This window comes from Centroberyx gerrardi, chromosome 18 (genome assembly GCF_048128805.1).
Source record: "Centroberyx gerrardi isolate f3 chromosome 18, fCenGer3.hap1.cur.20231027, whole genome shotgun sequence".
Lineage (NCBI taxonomy): Eukaryota > Metazoa > Chordata > Actinopteri > Beryciformes > Berycidae > Centroberyx > Centroberyx gerrardi.
Genome location: NC_136014.1, coordinates 3,088,352 through 3,104,419, shown reverse-complemented (window position 1 = coordinate 3,104,419; position 16,068 = coordinate 3,088,352). Strand labels below are relative to the sequence as shown.

The 16,068-nt window shown below is 39.9% G+C and overlaps 2 protein-coding genes across 2 annotated transcripts; both read left to right on the top strand.

Moving 5' to 3' along the window:
- The first annotated feature begins 230 nt into the window (after positions 1-230).
- LOC139920519 (hatching enzyme 1.2-like) lies at positions 231-3,843 on the top strand. Its single transcript, XM_078290065.1, has 8 exons — positions 231-264; positions 480-536; positions 675-721; positions 1,860-1,929; positions 2,015-2,129; positions 2,387-2,559; positions 3,173-3,254; positions 3,687-3,843. Exons 1-8 carry the CDS (start codon positions 231-233, stop codon positions 3,841-3,843), a joined length of 735 nt encoding a protein of 244 aa, XP_078146191.1.
- Positions 3,844-13,074: 9,231 nt separating this feature from the next.
- LOC139920518 (NLR family CARD domain-containing protein 3-like) lies at positions 13,075-15,124 on the top strand. Its single transcript, XM_071910542.2, has 3 exons — positions 13,075-14,043; positions 14,156-14,329; positions 14,967-15,124. Exon 1 carries the CDS (start codon positions 13,075-13,077, stop codon positions 13,966-13,968), a length of 894 nt encoding a protein of 297 aa, XP_071766643.2. The 3' UTR covers positions 13,969-14,043; positions 14,156-14,329; positions 14,967-15,124.
- Positions 15,125-16,068: the final 944 nt, after the last annotated feature.

Here is a 16,068-nt window from a genome sequence, read left to right as displayed (position 1 = left end):
TGCCTCTTGTCCAATTAAATTAGTCGACCGGAACTAACTATTGTACAATGCCCTCTATTGCTCAGTCTGAAGCTGGAAGGTTAAAATTAACGTAAGTGATCACACCTGTTGCTGTGATGCCGGTTTGATGGTGTTTTAGTTGGCAGATCTCTGTCAAAAAGGCAGTAAATCCAACCATCTGTGTTCTTTTTTTTAACCTTTTGCTCTGTTGAAGTTGTTGATATAACATCATGTGGCTCCTGGTCTTCATCTGCATTTCCCAAGGTAGAGATTCAAGCATTCATAATCTGAATCTTCTGCTGAACAGGGATGATTATTACATGGTTTTCTTCATTTCAGTCAGTGGAGCTCCCATAAACGAAACCCAGAACGCTACTACGCCTGCCATAGGTCTGTGTCTCGTTGGCTTAAAGACTTGAATTTATTTTGTGTTTCATTTTTGTAACAATATAAAGAACAAACTGCTCAAATTCCCACAGGCACCGTTGTGTCTAAGATTGATGTGACGCAGACAGCCAGTGCTGAAACCTTGGAAGGTAAAGCTTTTGTTTATTTTATACATGCAGAACATGCAAAAAGGCCTTTTACATGATGTAATCACATCTCTAAAATCTTGTATCTGCATTTGAGTTCCAAAATGTCCCTGTTGTTACTAACATGTTTGACTGTCATAGAGCTGGAGGAAGACATGATTGTCCAAGAGGGAGACATTTTGATGCCGGTAAGATGGAGAAAGCATGTTTCTTTCCAGCTGGATGCAAAAAAGATACACTTTGTATATTGGAAAAAAAAGAAATGTCCAACTTAATAAGTCTAGTCTACTGTTTTCCTTAAACGCAATGGGGAAAACTGCCAATGTGCTGAGATATTTTCACTTGTTTCGAACCTAATTTTGAGATTTTTTTTTAAAACAAGTGGCAATATCTTGAAATAAGGCAGATCACTGGCCAAATCAGGAGACACTTGCTATGAAATTTCATATACAGCAAATATGTACAGTATGATTTCACATCACTTGCCTTATAGCAGGAAACTCTGAAAATGTTTGCTCTAAAAGACTGGAAATCACACCAGAGAGTGTGTCCAGAGTTGCCCACTTTTAAGTTACTTCATTCAAGAGAATTGTTGTTCAAAGTTGATTTGCACTGGAAAATTCTCACATCACTGGCAGATGTTTTTTCCCCAAGAGTATAAAAAAAAATTAAGAGACCAGAGGTGGGGACTTGAGTCACATGACTTGGACTCGAATCAGGCTCAAGTCACAGTTTTAATTGCTTGAGACTTGACTTGATACATGAAGAGAAGACTTGAGACTTGACTTGGGTTCTGGTGACTTGGGACTTGACTTTGACTTGTACTTTGATGACTTGAAAAGGTTTCTAAAGTCTTGACTTGAGATCTTGTGTTTGTGTGAATGAATTGGATTGAAAGTGATGAGATTTGTTCCACCAGACGACTGAATTTAAATTGTGTTTTCTGAATTTGTATGGAATGATTGAATTTATTGAAGTTGAAACTGATTATAGAAATCAAACTCATGATGCTCTTACCAAGTTTTTATCCTATTAAAACCATATTGCATTGAGAAGTCATAGATATTGCTCTTCTACATATAGACTTGAGACTTGACATTAATGACATGGACTTGACTTGCTAATCTACATTTAGACTTAGGACTTGACTGAGACTGCCTCAAGACTTGAGACTGACTTGGGACTTGAGCAAAGTTGACTTGGTCACACCTCTGTAAGAGACTAAATGACTTGTTAAGATGGGCATTTTTACGGTGTATTATATGGGACTGTAAGACCATGGGCAGTAGTCGTAACATTTAGATGTTTTGCTGTCTTAACTCATAGGAGGACAGGAATGCTGTGGAGAACCTATGGTTGGATGTCTCCATACCTTACACTGTCGAAGATCAACTGGGTGAGTTGTGTAGTTGTAACCAGTCCTTCCTAACATGTGACTAGAGTGTAGACGGACAACAGTTTCTGTGCTTTTACCCCAACAGCTGATAGAGAGGCGGACATCCTAGCTGCCCTCAAGATGATATCAGATCACACATGCATACGCTTCCATAAACACACCATAGAACTCAACTACCTGCGGTTCGTGAACGGCAGAGGGTGAGCTGTTCGCTGCTGGGATATTTTCATGTTAAAGTTGCACTAGGCAAGGTTTTTACGTAAAAATACACCTGTCTTATCAGCCTAAAGTGCTGTAGTGTGTCGCTCTCTCACTTGAGAAATGTGTGGGTTTTTTGTTTTTTAAATTCTTTCCTCTTTTTCTTTCTTTCTTCTGTCTTTTTTCTTTTCTCACTCACTCACTCACTCACTCACTCACTCACTCACTCACTCACTCACTCACTCACTCACTCACTCAGGTGTGCCTCCTATGTTGGTTGTCAAGGAGGGGGCCAGCCGGTGTACTTTGCGCGCTCCTGCAGTGTGGGGAACCTGTGCCATGAGGTCGTCCATGCTCTGGGCCTGCATCATGAACACACACGCATGGATCGGGACCAATACATCACTGTGCAGTGGCAGAGTATCAAGTCAGGTAAACACTTCAGTTGACTGGGAGTTCAGTCTGAACCATTTTAAGGTGAGGCACCAAAGGAGAAAATGACAATTTTGACTTGATTGGTCGGTTTTGAGATATTACATTTTGCTTGTAGAACTACTGCAGTTTCGTTAAATATACAAAACAATCATTATAAATGGCTATAAATAGTTAAGTTATATGTTTTGTTTTATATCGGAGTCAAGTACACCTTGCACAAAATGAGCTAAAAACCTCCCACCCATTTTCTCAAAATGACATGGGTCTATTCACTGTATGCAAAACACTTTCTTTTCAAAACGTAGATATGGCCAACAAATTTGAAAAGCTAAAATAACTGGTAATTTAGAGACTTTTTAATATCTATCTTCTTTTTTATGTGAGGTATTACATGAAAAAATGGCAAAAATCTGATTTTTTTTTTTTTGTTTAACACTTAAATTTTTACCTTGCCTCAAAAAAATCCCTCTGTATATTACAGTACTTCATCAGATTGAAACAGGAAAATGCACTCTGACTTAATTCTAATAGATGGAAAAGCAGTGTGATATGCAAATTCACACATTTTTATGAAATATTAGCTCATTTGAATATGTTATTCTTTCAAAAGGGAGACAGAAGAACTTCAAGATGAAACATGGGAACACTCTAAACCTACCGTATGACCTTGACTCCATAATGCATTATGGGAAGTAAGTCCTAACCCATTTTAATTTATTTTTTTTATTTAATTTTTTTCTTTAGTGTCAGCTAATATTTATCATTATTTACCTGCACCAGCAGTTTAGGCTAGCTAATTAAATGCTTTTAATGCCTTCATAAAACCCATTTTTTATATACTTGCTTTCTCTTAAGAAATCTTACATTCTTTTTTTTGTCATTATTATTCATTAATTTGTTGACAAATTTTTATTTAATTTTTAGGAATCTTTGTAAAGCACTTTGTAAACATGATTTTTGAAAAGCAGAAGGGATAATGTGATTTAATGATTAGATGAGAAAAGTACTATTTCTGAGTAGCAGACCTCAGAATTCCTTTGCCAGTCAGTATGCAACAAAGCCATGGAATATAGCGATGCCATTAGCGTGAGTCTAGCAACTTGTTCTTTTTCTTTCTCTTGCAGGTATTTCTTCACTGCAGACACCAGTCCGACCATCTTGTCCAAGCAGGATGGAGTGCAGATGGGTCAGAGAAAACACCTCAGCCTGCTAGATATACAGAGACTGAACACACTCTACCACTGTGGTAATGACGACTATTTTATCATACTGCAGGCCTAACATAATCCTGTCATTATTCATAACGCACACACAGACTCTTTATCCACCAAGAGTTTCTTTGTCAGTGGACTGGCAATATGCTATTTCAACATTTCCAGTTTGTGAAACGACTATATGATATTCACGTTGTGTAAACAACTACACATCAGGCACTTCAGGCTTCTTTATTCTTCTTCGTCCGAACAAGTTACCAAGTCATCCAAACAAGTTATAATTGAGAAACTTGGAAATGGGCCACAAAAAAAGCAAGCACAGATCCTGTACAGACCCACGGTGCGTGTGTTCAATTCTATGCACTGAAGCACTGTGACACGGTTAAATGACCTAATTCCACTAACGTTACTTAAACACCACAAGATAATGAGGTAGGGCAGCAGAAGACATGTTACTGTTTACAAATCCCGTTACTAGCACAGGCGAGTTTGGAGCAAATTGTGGAATGTTAAGTTTCACTTTTGTTTTCACACCGGGAGACTCTGTGGATTGAGTTCAATGCTGCTGGTCTACTGTCTGTACATCTCCAAATTACAGACATGACATGATGCACACATCAGGCGCATTAGAGATCGATTTAGATCCATTTCTATACAATGACCAACTTTTTGTGCCTCTGTATAGGAAACGCTGCATCTCGCAGTCAAAGACGCCCTCTAGAGGCCATCTGACGAAGCAACAGATGACTGACTGCCTGACCTGAAGCTGCCTTGTGATGCCCTTGGCTGCGCCGTAGGAAAGGTTAATCTTGCCTTTCAGGGCTTCCATACTATTTGCTATGATCTGTGTGGAAGATACTTAGTCAGAAAACTGTTTTTCTCCAATGGTTATTTGATAGTTGCCAGTCTTTCCCAATTCCAACGTAAATCAGCCTCTTCTCAAACATATCATGCCAGCAGCAGCACTTTATTGCTCCAGGTCCTCTTCTCACTTTAATCTTTTCACCCAGGCCTTTTTTTGTGCACTAACTTTCCAAACTAAAAGAATCACAATCTGTTGCCTCTGGAAAACTGCTGTTTGCTCCCAAAACGCAACATATATATATATATATATATATATTTTTTTTTTTTTGTTGTTGCCCGACCCCCATCACAAACATAGATGGTCTTGGATACTTTCAAATTTGACAAGTTGGCCGTCAAAAAGGACCCGGAAGTGCCTGATGCTTAGTTGTGTACACTACGAATATTACATATTTGGTTTTTGTTTGTTCTCTTATTTAAATGTATAAAGGGATGAGGAGAAAATCATTACAAATCAGTATCACTATTCTTAGATTCTACTATCACTGTTGAAATGAGAGAAAGGGAATGACATCACTCGTAATGCTGTATGTGATGAGTAGTTGAATCCCTCTTTTTACATAATGTTTATACGTACACTCTTGCATCCTTGTTCGTTTTCATTTTTTTTTTATGTCTGTGGAGAAAATGCATGAAAAAGCTCTATACAGAAAACACACCATCAACATGTCTTGTTTGTCCTTCCAGATGAGAGGGCGAGTTGAACAGGCCCTGATGTCGGCCATGGAACTGGAGGCTGAAGCCTTAATTTATGTTCTCTCACCCTGCATTTGCCAAGAGATAAAGATATTGTGCCAAAACTACATCCAGTTATTCTCAATCTGTGTTTTTTATTTATTTTTTTCCTCAAAGCATAACGCTGGGCCTAAATGGAACAAATTACACCCAGGCTGAAAGTGTCAGTAACATCCAGATGATCTTGTTACAACATAGAATCAACAAAATAAGACGCTCCAAAGTATTTCATATATGCAGAAAACAACTTTCAAAATACTCTAAACCATTTAAACATGCATGATCTAATCCTAACATCAAGGATCATTGTGTGAAGGAATTAATTTTGAAATACATGATTTAACATGTGATTCCTGATGTTGACACCAGGGGTCATTCATGCTATGTAGCCTACATTGCATTACATTGTGTACAAAATATCAAGAAAACTATTAAACTATGGCGTATCTGGAAACATCAGGCGTACAGCTGTTCATAAATCAGACATCCCAATAGCCACTAAGTTTAAGCATCACCATGTTCATTACAGAAGCCGTATCACATATACCCTTATAAAAATCCTGTCAAATTGCATTCCTTATTCAAACCACTAGGATATAGTAATTGTATAGTAAATCCAGATTATACCAAGCCAACTAAACTATATACATTATGCATACATATAAACATGAATGCAAAGGTCAAATAAAACAAATGTCCAGTTCTTCATTCAGTCCATCAGGGGAGACAGTGCGCAGGTTAAAAATCCATCTAGTCTCTGACTGCAAGAGGCAGCGATCCAAGTCACCACCTCTTCTGGCAAGTGTGATGGTCTCGATGGCCCAGAACCTGATGTCTGTGGTGGAGTGTCCGTGTTGTAAGAAGTGAGCAGCAAGGGATAGAATATGAATAAAGCATTTTCATGGTTACCCCCTTGTGATTCAACTTTACTTTTTCAATCCCAATACATTTCAAGTCCTCCAGTTTATGTCTTTGGTTTAAAAAAATTTCAGGCAACTGGGGAAGTGATGTCTCTTCTGATAATACTCCTATGTTCGTTAAAGCAATATTCCACTTAGTTTTAACATGGGGGTTTTTCGGCAGTTGACTGCCATGAAAACCAGAATATAAACTAATCACCAACATCAGATGCAGCTGGACGAGTTTGTAGCGTTCAGATTTTTACTTCCCATTCATTTGAATGAGCCCCGAAAATATCCTGAAAACTGACATTTAACATGCTGGTGAACAGATTCAACAACAGATCCCGCTTTTAAGACGATGACGCAGTCATGGGTCTGTCCTCATTTTGCATTTCTATTCTTGGTTTACACTAAAATTAGCCTTTATAAAAATAAAAGTAGATCCGGTCTCCCAAACAGGAACTATCTTTCCTAAATGGTATCCCTCCGCTATGTTCTCTTCTATCAAAAACAATGCTGTTTGGCAAAATTTTGTTCTAAAACGTTGGTCCAAATGTCAGTTGAAAGTCACAGCAGCAGGATCTGTTGTTGAATCTGTTCACCAACATGTTAAATGTCAGTTTTCAGGCTATTTTCATGGCCTCATTCAAATGAATGGGAAGTAAGAATCTGAAACAAACTACAAACTCGTCCAACTGCATCTGATCTTGGTGAGTAGTTTATATTCTGGTTCTCATGGCGGTGAAGTGCCAAATAACCCCCATGTTAAAACTAAGTGGAATATTGCTTTAAGTCTGACTTTCGGCTTCCACGAGGTTTGACCGACATTGCATTTGTTACATTTACAAAATAAAAGATATATAACATTGGTGGTGTTGCATGTGATGAGTGATTTGATCTTGTATTTTTTTACCGGTATGCTAATTGGTAAACCTGTTGGTTTTCACCATGTTATTGCAGAAAGTGCAAGATCTGCATGGAAAATTTCCTGTAATAAATGTATCAGAGCTAAATTAATGTATGTCTGCTTTTACTAAATGTTCCCTTAGATTTGTGGCTCTTTTGTAAGTAAATAATGGAGGGTGTTGAAATACGTTGTTCAGTGTTCTGTCTGTGGATAAGCTGTACCATTGTTTCATTACCATGGACTTATGGCAATATTCCACTTAGTTTTAACATGGGGGTTATTTGGCATGAGTAATAGTGTAAAGAGAAGTTACATTGAGAGTTACCAACCAATCACTGTCTGCTATAACTTGGAGAGAGTTAATCTTTAGCAGAAAATCTGTTGTGTCCTTGATATAGGACAGTAACCCCTTGACTAGCAGTTGGATGTGGTCTACAAATCTAGAAATGTTTTCAGTCAATGATCCTTTACCAGAAATGATGGGTGGAAGGGATGGTCTGTTACTGATTTATGGATTTTTGGCAGTCCATAAACCAGCTGTGAAAGGATATTCCTTTGTGAAAAATTTGGCTTCCTCCTCAACGTGACATAAGGCAAAGGAACACACATTTGGGGTTTTGTCACATTGATGTCTCAATGAAATACATTGACACATACAAATACATTGTCACATAGCACACGTTAGTTTCAGGATTGGTTATAGGGTCTGAAATCGCTTATTGCAGGTTTAATACTGGACTATATGGCATATAGCAGGTAAACGCACTCAGTGAGAAAGCTGTCTACATGCTAAATTCACTAAAAGCTTCATCACTGTCCTTGTGCTGCTATGGTATGGAGCTTTTTTCCTATCTTTAATCAAGAGCGTGGTCTTTCAATTTGAGAGCATGATTTATTGATTTCACGTTCAGATTTTGTAATGCTTTCCCTCAAACCCTGCCCTCGCACTCAAATATCTCCTGCTTGCACTTAGATTTGCTCTGCTTCTGCTCAAACTGTATGCTTGCACTCAGATATAATGTTGCTTGCACACAGATTTCCTGCGCTCCAGCTTCAGCCCTTCTCCTCGCACTCAGGCTGCTTCTGTGTGCTCGTGAAACGTCTGCTCTCGGATTTCTGCTCTGCTCTCGGATTTTTTGTGCAACAACCCTGTCAAAATTCCCCAACCAATAGAATGCCAGGTGTAGTGTTGACCAATGAAATGATCCCTGCCTCGTTGCGGGTGCGTTCGCTTTACTTCTTAGAGCGTCCCGTACGGGCGGTTACTGTTTAACCGGGTTCATCCACTCCCGCCCTCCGGGGCTTTATTAAATACGACTTTTGGAATAAAAGGACAGTTAATGTATATACCAGCGCCTGTACTTTTTCGTTTACTATAATAGCTACATAAAATAGTACGTGCGAAGGCAGGGTTTGAGGGAAAGCATTACAAAATCTGAACGTGAAATCAATAAATCATGCTCTCAAATTGAAAGACCACGCTCTTGATTAAAGATAGGAAAAAAGCTCCATACTATGGAGGACAAACACACCACTAGTCACGTGTGAGATGTATCTAGGCTTACTGTATCAGACAGTAATTCACCAAAAAAAAATAAAAAATGCATGAACAGTTGAGATTCTCTCCTTTCCTCCTCTAATCCCCCCACTACTGAGAACTTCTAGGTGACATGATTTAGTTATGTTAGGTATAGTTATGTTAGTACCTCTGCTCTGTCTTGTCTAAAGGTCAAAGGTCACAGGGCCTTTTTACCGTCCAGGCTCCTGGCCTTTGGAAGGTCCTGTCTGAGGAGCGCAGGCTGGTAAAGTCACCTTCATAGATCAGATCAGAAAACACATTTATACAGACAGGCTTTCATATCACTTGTTTTGACCTATTTTATTTCATTCTTTCTGCAAGTCTTAATCTTCGGGGAGCCTGTTTTTAATTCATGCATTGGGATTTAAAATGTCTTTATAAAAATGTCTATAAAAAAGCTTTGTGTAATTAGACTTGATTATTGTAATGCACTTTTTGCTTGACTGACAAAGCAGGCTATAAATAAACTCCAGTTCATTCAGAACACTGCAGCCAGAGTATTAACTAAAACTAAAAAGTCTGAACATATCACTCCTATTTTAACTTTTCTTGATTGGCTCCCAGTAAAGCAAAGAATTGATTTTAAAATTCTCCTTCTTGTTTTTAAATCTATGAATGGCTCAGCACCTTCTTACATTGCTGACATGCTCACTGAGTACACACCGGACAGATCCCTTAGATCATCAAGCAAAGGTCTCCTAACTATACCCAGAATAAATTCTAAATCAGCTTATGGTGCCTTCAGTTATCATGGTCTCACTCTCTGGAATTCTCTACCGTATAAACTAAGGTCTACTACAACAGTGTCTTCTTTTAAAAGCATACTTAAACCTATCTTTTTTCACAAGCCTTGGGTTAGCTGAAAGGGATGTGGTTAGTCTATAGTCTAAAGGATGTGGAGAAGTCTACCGTGTTAACTGTGTGTGTGTGATTACTGTGTGCTGTCTTGAACGTAGCCTATCTATTTGATATGCTTATCATCATTTTGTTATGTTCTTTGCCTATTTGTTGCTTTTTATCCTTAAGCACATTGAGTCTATGCTTGGCATATGAAATGTGCTATATAAATAAACTTGACTTGACTATGCATTGACCAACTTTTTATTGTAATCACAACTTATTTCATTGATGAAATATGCAGGAAGTCTCAGAGCTAGTCTGACAGCTTGACTGAAATGCATTTCTTCCACTGTTGATACACCAAGTAAGTAAATCACTACCTTGTCATTACTAAAATACACTGACTTTCACTCAACCCCATTTTGCTCCATGTCTCAATTGTCCCAGAGGTTTAAAAATCCTTTCTAAATGACATACATACACTCTGTATGTGATATGTTACTGTCAGGAAGAATCACAGCCCTTGATATAATATATCCTGTGATGGAAACCTTGTTGTCATGAATCAGCCCAGTGTGTTTGTGTAAAGTTCAAGTTCAAGTTCAAGTTTATTTATTTATATAGCCCTTTATCACAAGCATGTCTCAGAGGACTTTACAGAGAATGTGTCTAGCTAGGTCTAACTAAACACAATCAGTGGTAAACAAAATTTTGTAGGACAAGCAAAATGAAAAACACAAGGTAGGAAGGAGCAGATTTAGCGAGACAAACAATCTGCCTATTCTATATAGCCTAACCTACCCGGCACCCCAGCCTTAGACCCTAAATGCACACAAGGAAAAACTCCCAGGAAAAACCTTAGTGGGAAAACTTGGAAGAAACCTTGGGCGGGCTGAGGCATATAGGGATCCCCCCCCCCGGGACGGCTTAGCGTGCAATAGGTGCCGGGCAAACATTGACAGAGTCATGGGCAACAATGATGACAGGGGAAAACAGAGAGAGACAAAAGAAGGAGAGGCAGCATGCGGCGGTGAGAGGGGGCTGAGGCCAGCACTAAAGGTGTTCGCTCTACTATGAGTCAGTCTGAGGAGAGAGAGGAGGGGCTCCCTCCATCTAAAACCACTCTGTCTGGGGAACATGACAGCCACACCAAAGCTAAGAGGTAAGATGAGGATCTCTAACTGTCCATGACTGTTCTCCATCTCAGAGCTCAGCAGTGAAATCATTACAGCATCATTATTCAGAGTAAAAGCTCTGTCTCTGTTGTGTTGAAGCCCAGTCCAGCAGGAGAGACCAGACTCAGATAAAACAGGTGTTTGCTGTTGTCAGAATCACAGTCATCAGTGATCATCATCATCAGTGATCATCAATGTTTCTGCATTGAGAAACAGGTGCATTACAACTTCCTGTTGCCAGGTATGGCCTTCACTAAATTGCTCCAAAACCTGTCCAAAATTTTTAATTTGTTACATTATGTATCTAGTGCTAGTAACCATTACGTTGTCTTTGTTGGATTGGTTTGTCAAAAAGAAACTTGCCACAGGAAGTGGTGCAGCAGTTTCTCAGCATGGAAGATGTTACCATGAAGATGTGAAAAGGGCCTATTGGTCTGGCCCTCCATACTCTGTTGATTGAGTTTACTCTTTCAAAACATCACATCCAATAATCAGAGCAGCATTTACAGTGGAGTTCATCATGACAGAACACAACACCTTTAACAACCTGTGTGTGTGTGTGTGTGTGTGTGTGTGACATTACATGACTTAATACATCATGTATTCTCCACAGAGTCCACCAGCAGAGGTCAGATGTTCCCAGTGGTCAGTCTGCCCAGGAGCATCAAACAGACGTGGCCTCCATATTTATGGTGTGTAAATGTACAACACCTTTTACTTCAGCTACAAACAAACTGAAAAACAACCATTCTGACCATAATAGTCTCCATGCTACACTCTTTAGATCACTGGGCTTTCAGACTCTGCAAGATGGATTTGATTTTGTGTCCAGATTTTAGTATGAAAGTTTAATATTCTGTTGCAGCTGCTTGAGGAGAAGATCGTCACCTTCGTGAAGAACGAGCTGAAAAGCTTACAGAGGGTTCTGAGTCCAGATTACCCAGAATGCCTAGAGAGGCAGAGGGAGGATGAGGAGGTGGTGGACAGTGAGGAGGAAGAGCAGAGGAGGAGCAGCAGAGAGGCTTTTCTGCAGATCACACTGCACCTCCTGAGGAGAATGAAGCAGGAGGAGCTGGCTGACTCTGCAGAGCAGTAAGAGGCTTTTAACAGGTTTAACATGATGCAAAGGGGAAATGGAGGGAAAAAGCAAGTGTTTGCTGTAAATACAGACATTTCTAAAACTACATATCTTCAATTCCAGATTGGAAGGTAAATGAGGACAATCCCCATGGATGATCTGGTTAAATTATTGATTTGTTAATGTGGGGGTAAAAAAAAACAACACACCAAAAGTTGCCTTTCATATTTAGCTGCACACACAGTCTGGACCCGTTTTACACCCATCAGTAACGAGCTAAATGGATGCCATGGAGTTGTGAAATGAACATATTTACCAGAAAATATTCATACTTATCACATTTAACATTTAACATCCATTTATTGATGTCATTGATGTTGTTGTTTGTTCATTCAGAAACTCTTGCTCCTCGGTGCCAACGTAAACTCAAATCTAATCTGAAGGAGAAGTTTCAGTGTTTGTTTGAGGGGACTGCTAAAGCAGGAAACCCAACACTTCTGAATCAGATCTACACAGAGCTCTACATCACAGAGGGAGGGAGTGGAGAGGTCAATGATGAACATGAGGTCAGACAGATTGAAACAGCATCCAGGAAACCAGCAAGACCAGAAACACCAATCAGATGTGAAGACATCTTTAAACCCTTACCTGGAAGAGATAAACCAACCAGAACACTGATAACAAAGGGAGTGGCTGGCATTGGGAAAACAGTCTTAACACAGAAGTTCACTCTGGACTGGGCTGAAGACAAAGCCAACCAGGATATACAGTTCACATTTCCATTCACTTTCCGAGAGCTGAATCTGTTGAAAGGGAAAAAGTACAGCTTGGTGGAACTTCTTCATCACTTCTTTATTGAGACCAAAGAAGCAGGAATCTGCAGGTTTGACAAGTTCCAGGTTGTGTTCATCTTTGACGGTCTGGATGAGTGTCGACTTCCAGAACAACGAGATCCTGACTGATGTGACAGAGTCAACCTCAGTGGACGTGCTGCTGACAAACCTCATCAAGGGGAACCTGCTTCCCTCTGCTCGCCTCTGGATAACCACACGACCTGCTGCAGCCAATCAGATCCCTCCTGAGTGTGTTGACATGGTGACAGAGGTGAGAGGCTTCACTGACCCACAGAGGGAGGAGTACTTCAGGAAGAGATTCAGAGATGAGGAGCAGGCCAGCAGAATCATCTCACACATCAAGATGTCAAGAAGCCTTCACATAATGTGCCACATCCCAGTCTTCTGTTGGATCACTGCTACAGTTCTGGAGCATGTGTTGAAAACCAGTGAGAGAGGAGAACTGCCCAAGACCCTGACTGAGATGTACATCCACTTCCTGGTGGTTCAGTCCAAACTGGGAAATGTCAAGTATCATGGGAGAGCTGAGACAGATCCACTCTGGAATAAAAAGAGCAGGAAGATGATCCTATCTCTGGGAAAACTGGCTTTTGAGCAGCTGGAGAAAGGCAACCTGATCTTCTATGAAGCCGACCTGACAGAGTGTGGCATTGATATCAGAGCAGCCTCAGTGTACTCAGGAGTGCTCACACAGATCTTTAAAGAGGAGGGTGGGCTGGGCCAGGACAAGGTGTTCTGCTTTGTCCATCTGAGCATTCAGGAGTTTCTGGCTGCTGTTTATGTCATCGTCATCAACTCTGGTGTCAATCTACTGTCAAAACAACAGTCAACATCCTGGCAGTCTACATCACTAAAAGACAAATCTAAACTAAAACACCTCTACCAGAGTGCTGTGGACAAGGCCTTACAGAGTCCAAATGGACACCTGGACTTGTTCCTTCGCTTCCTCCTGGGTCTTTCACTGCAGGCCAATCAGATTCTTCTACGAGGCCTGCTAAAACAGACAAGAAGTAGCTCACAGACCAATCAGGAAACAGTCCAGTACATCAAGAAGAGGATCAGGGAGAATCCCTCTCCAGAGAGAAACATCAATCTGTTCCACTGTCTGAATGAGCTGAATGACCATTCTCTAGTAGAGGAGATCCAACAGTACCTGAGTTCAGGAAGTCTCTCCACAGACGAACTCTCCCCTGCTCAGTGGTCGGCTCTGGTCTTCATCTTACTGTCATCAGAGGTCATAAGAGCTGGACGTGTTTGACCTGAAGAAATACTCTGCTTCAGAGGAGGCTCTTCTGAGGCTGCTGCCAGTGGTCAAAGCCTCCAATAAATCTTTGTAGGTGCATTAAAAACTGGATAGATTCAATATACTAAACCTAATATGCATACAGTAGACAAAAAAATATTGTCAAAGTTATTGTTTGTCTTTATCACCAATGCTCCTTCAGGCTGAGTGGCTGTGAACTGTCAGAGAGAAGCTGTGAAGCTCTGGCCTCAGTTCTCAGCTCCCAGTCCTCTAGTCTGAGAGAGCTGGACCTGAGTAACAACAACCTGCAGGATGCAGGAGTGAAGCTGCTCTCTGCTGGACTGGGGAGTCCACACTGTAGACTGGAGACTCTCAAGTAAGATCCATTTACAGTTTCTCTCAATTGATTTTACACATTTCTCCAAACTAAGGTCTGTGCTCTCAAAACGGTCTCTCTCATGTCAGGATTCCCGAATCTGTTATACAAGTTATATATTAGCATTTCAGTGCCATTTCACATCTGCATTTTCAATTTGTTTCACTGGAAAGAAAGTTTGGGAATTTTCCAGCACTTCTGATCCAAATTCAAATACACAGCCATGAACATGAAGGATTTAGAAAAGATCATCCATGCTCTGATATGTCATTTAGATTACTGAACTGCCATAATTCACTGTCACATCTCCAGCTTGTTCAGAGTAGAGCAGCTAGGATTTTAAATAGTGTTAATTTGAGATCATATATCCCCAATTTTAGCATCTCTCTACTGGTTATCACTTAGAGAATTAATATTAAGATTTCACTGATCTAGTTTTGTCCATGAGTTACACTGTAGAGCTCTTAGTTCCCAATGAGCCGGAGAGCAAGCTGAGATCTTCACGTTTTTTTTACTTTCCCTCAGTCTAGTGTTAGGGTTATCATTATTAGTAGTAGCAATTTGAAAGACACAAACACAAACATTGACATTAAAATATAAGAGAATAACATTTTCATATCTATTTATGTCCTTTAAGGCTGAGTGTCTGTCAGCTGTCAGAGAGAAGCTGTGAAGCTCTGGCCTCAGTCCTCAGCTCCCAGTCCTCTAGTCTGAGAGAGCTAGACCTGAGTAACAACGACCTGCAGGATTCAGGAGTGAAGCTGCTCTCTGCTGGACTGGGGAGTCCACACTGTAGACTGGAGACTCTCAGGTCAGGATTCCTCAACCTGTTCAACACATGACCAGTTAAATAATGCTTTACATGCAGGTTAATGTAAGACGGGTTTGTCCGTCCCTGTTTGTTTTGTCAATAAACATCTAACCTGTGTAGGATTTTTCTCCTCATGTGATTCTCAAACCAGTTGTGATACCAACATTTAGCACTACTTTCTAGGCTCTGTGAACTGTTGTGTGTTGTTGAAACCTAAAATACCAGAAAGGATTTCTAAGATTCTGTCACAAATTTAGTCAAGAACTCTCAAACTGAACCAAATAAAAACACAAAGCAGATCATGTCATCAACTATTCGTGTTTGTGATGGTTACATTTTTTGCTAGCATTCGACTGCATTATCCCAATTATTATTGTTCAGAGTAGTGTACTAATGAGGAAATCTAACATTTTCCTGTAGCGTACCTTGGATTAGTTTGTCAATAAGTCGCAAAAAGAAACTTGCCACAGGAAGTTGTGGTGCACCAGTTTCTCAGCATGGAAGCTGTTACCATGACAATGTGAAAAGGGTCTATTGGTCCGGCCCTTCATACTCTGTTGATTGAGTTTACTCTTTCAAAACATCACATCCAATAATCAGAGCAGCATTTATGGTGGAGTTTGTAGTGGAATAAGTCAACATATAATACTGATATACTGAATAAGTAGGGCACCAGACAGGCAAAACCTGTCAATAGAGTAACGAAAGAAGTTTCCCAGATAGCTCAAAGACTCAAAGACCTTCCACTACAAAATGTACATGAATGAAAAAAGTTTGGTTTCTCAACTTGTTATACACAAAAATTCAGAACAGAAAATAGAGGGAGACAAAATAATTAAATTGTAATAATGTATATATTCTATAGATGCAAAGCACAACAGAAAGTTTTCTTAGACCAGTTTTTTCCAACTTAAGATCAGACCTTTAA

Bases quoted from the DNA above. Each gene is read 5' to 3' on its own strand.
- LOC139920518 (XM_071910542.2), top strand. From the start codon at position 13,075: ATGTGCCACATCCCAGTCTTCTGTTGGATCACTGCTACAGTTCTGGAG.
- LOC139920519 (XM_078290065.1), top strand. From the start codon at position 231: ATGTGGCTCCTGGTCTTCATCTGCATTTCCCAAG. The intron at 265-479 runs GTAGAGATTCAA...AAATTCCCACAG, and splicing joins CTTCATCTGCATTTCCCAAG to GCACCGTTGTGTCTAAGATT. The intron at 722-1,859 runs GTAAGATGGAGA...CTTAACTCATAG, and splicing joins AGGGAGACATTTTGATGCCG to GAGGACAGGAATGCTGTGGA.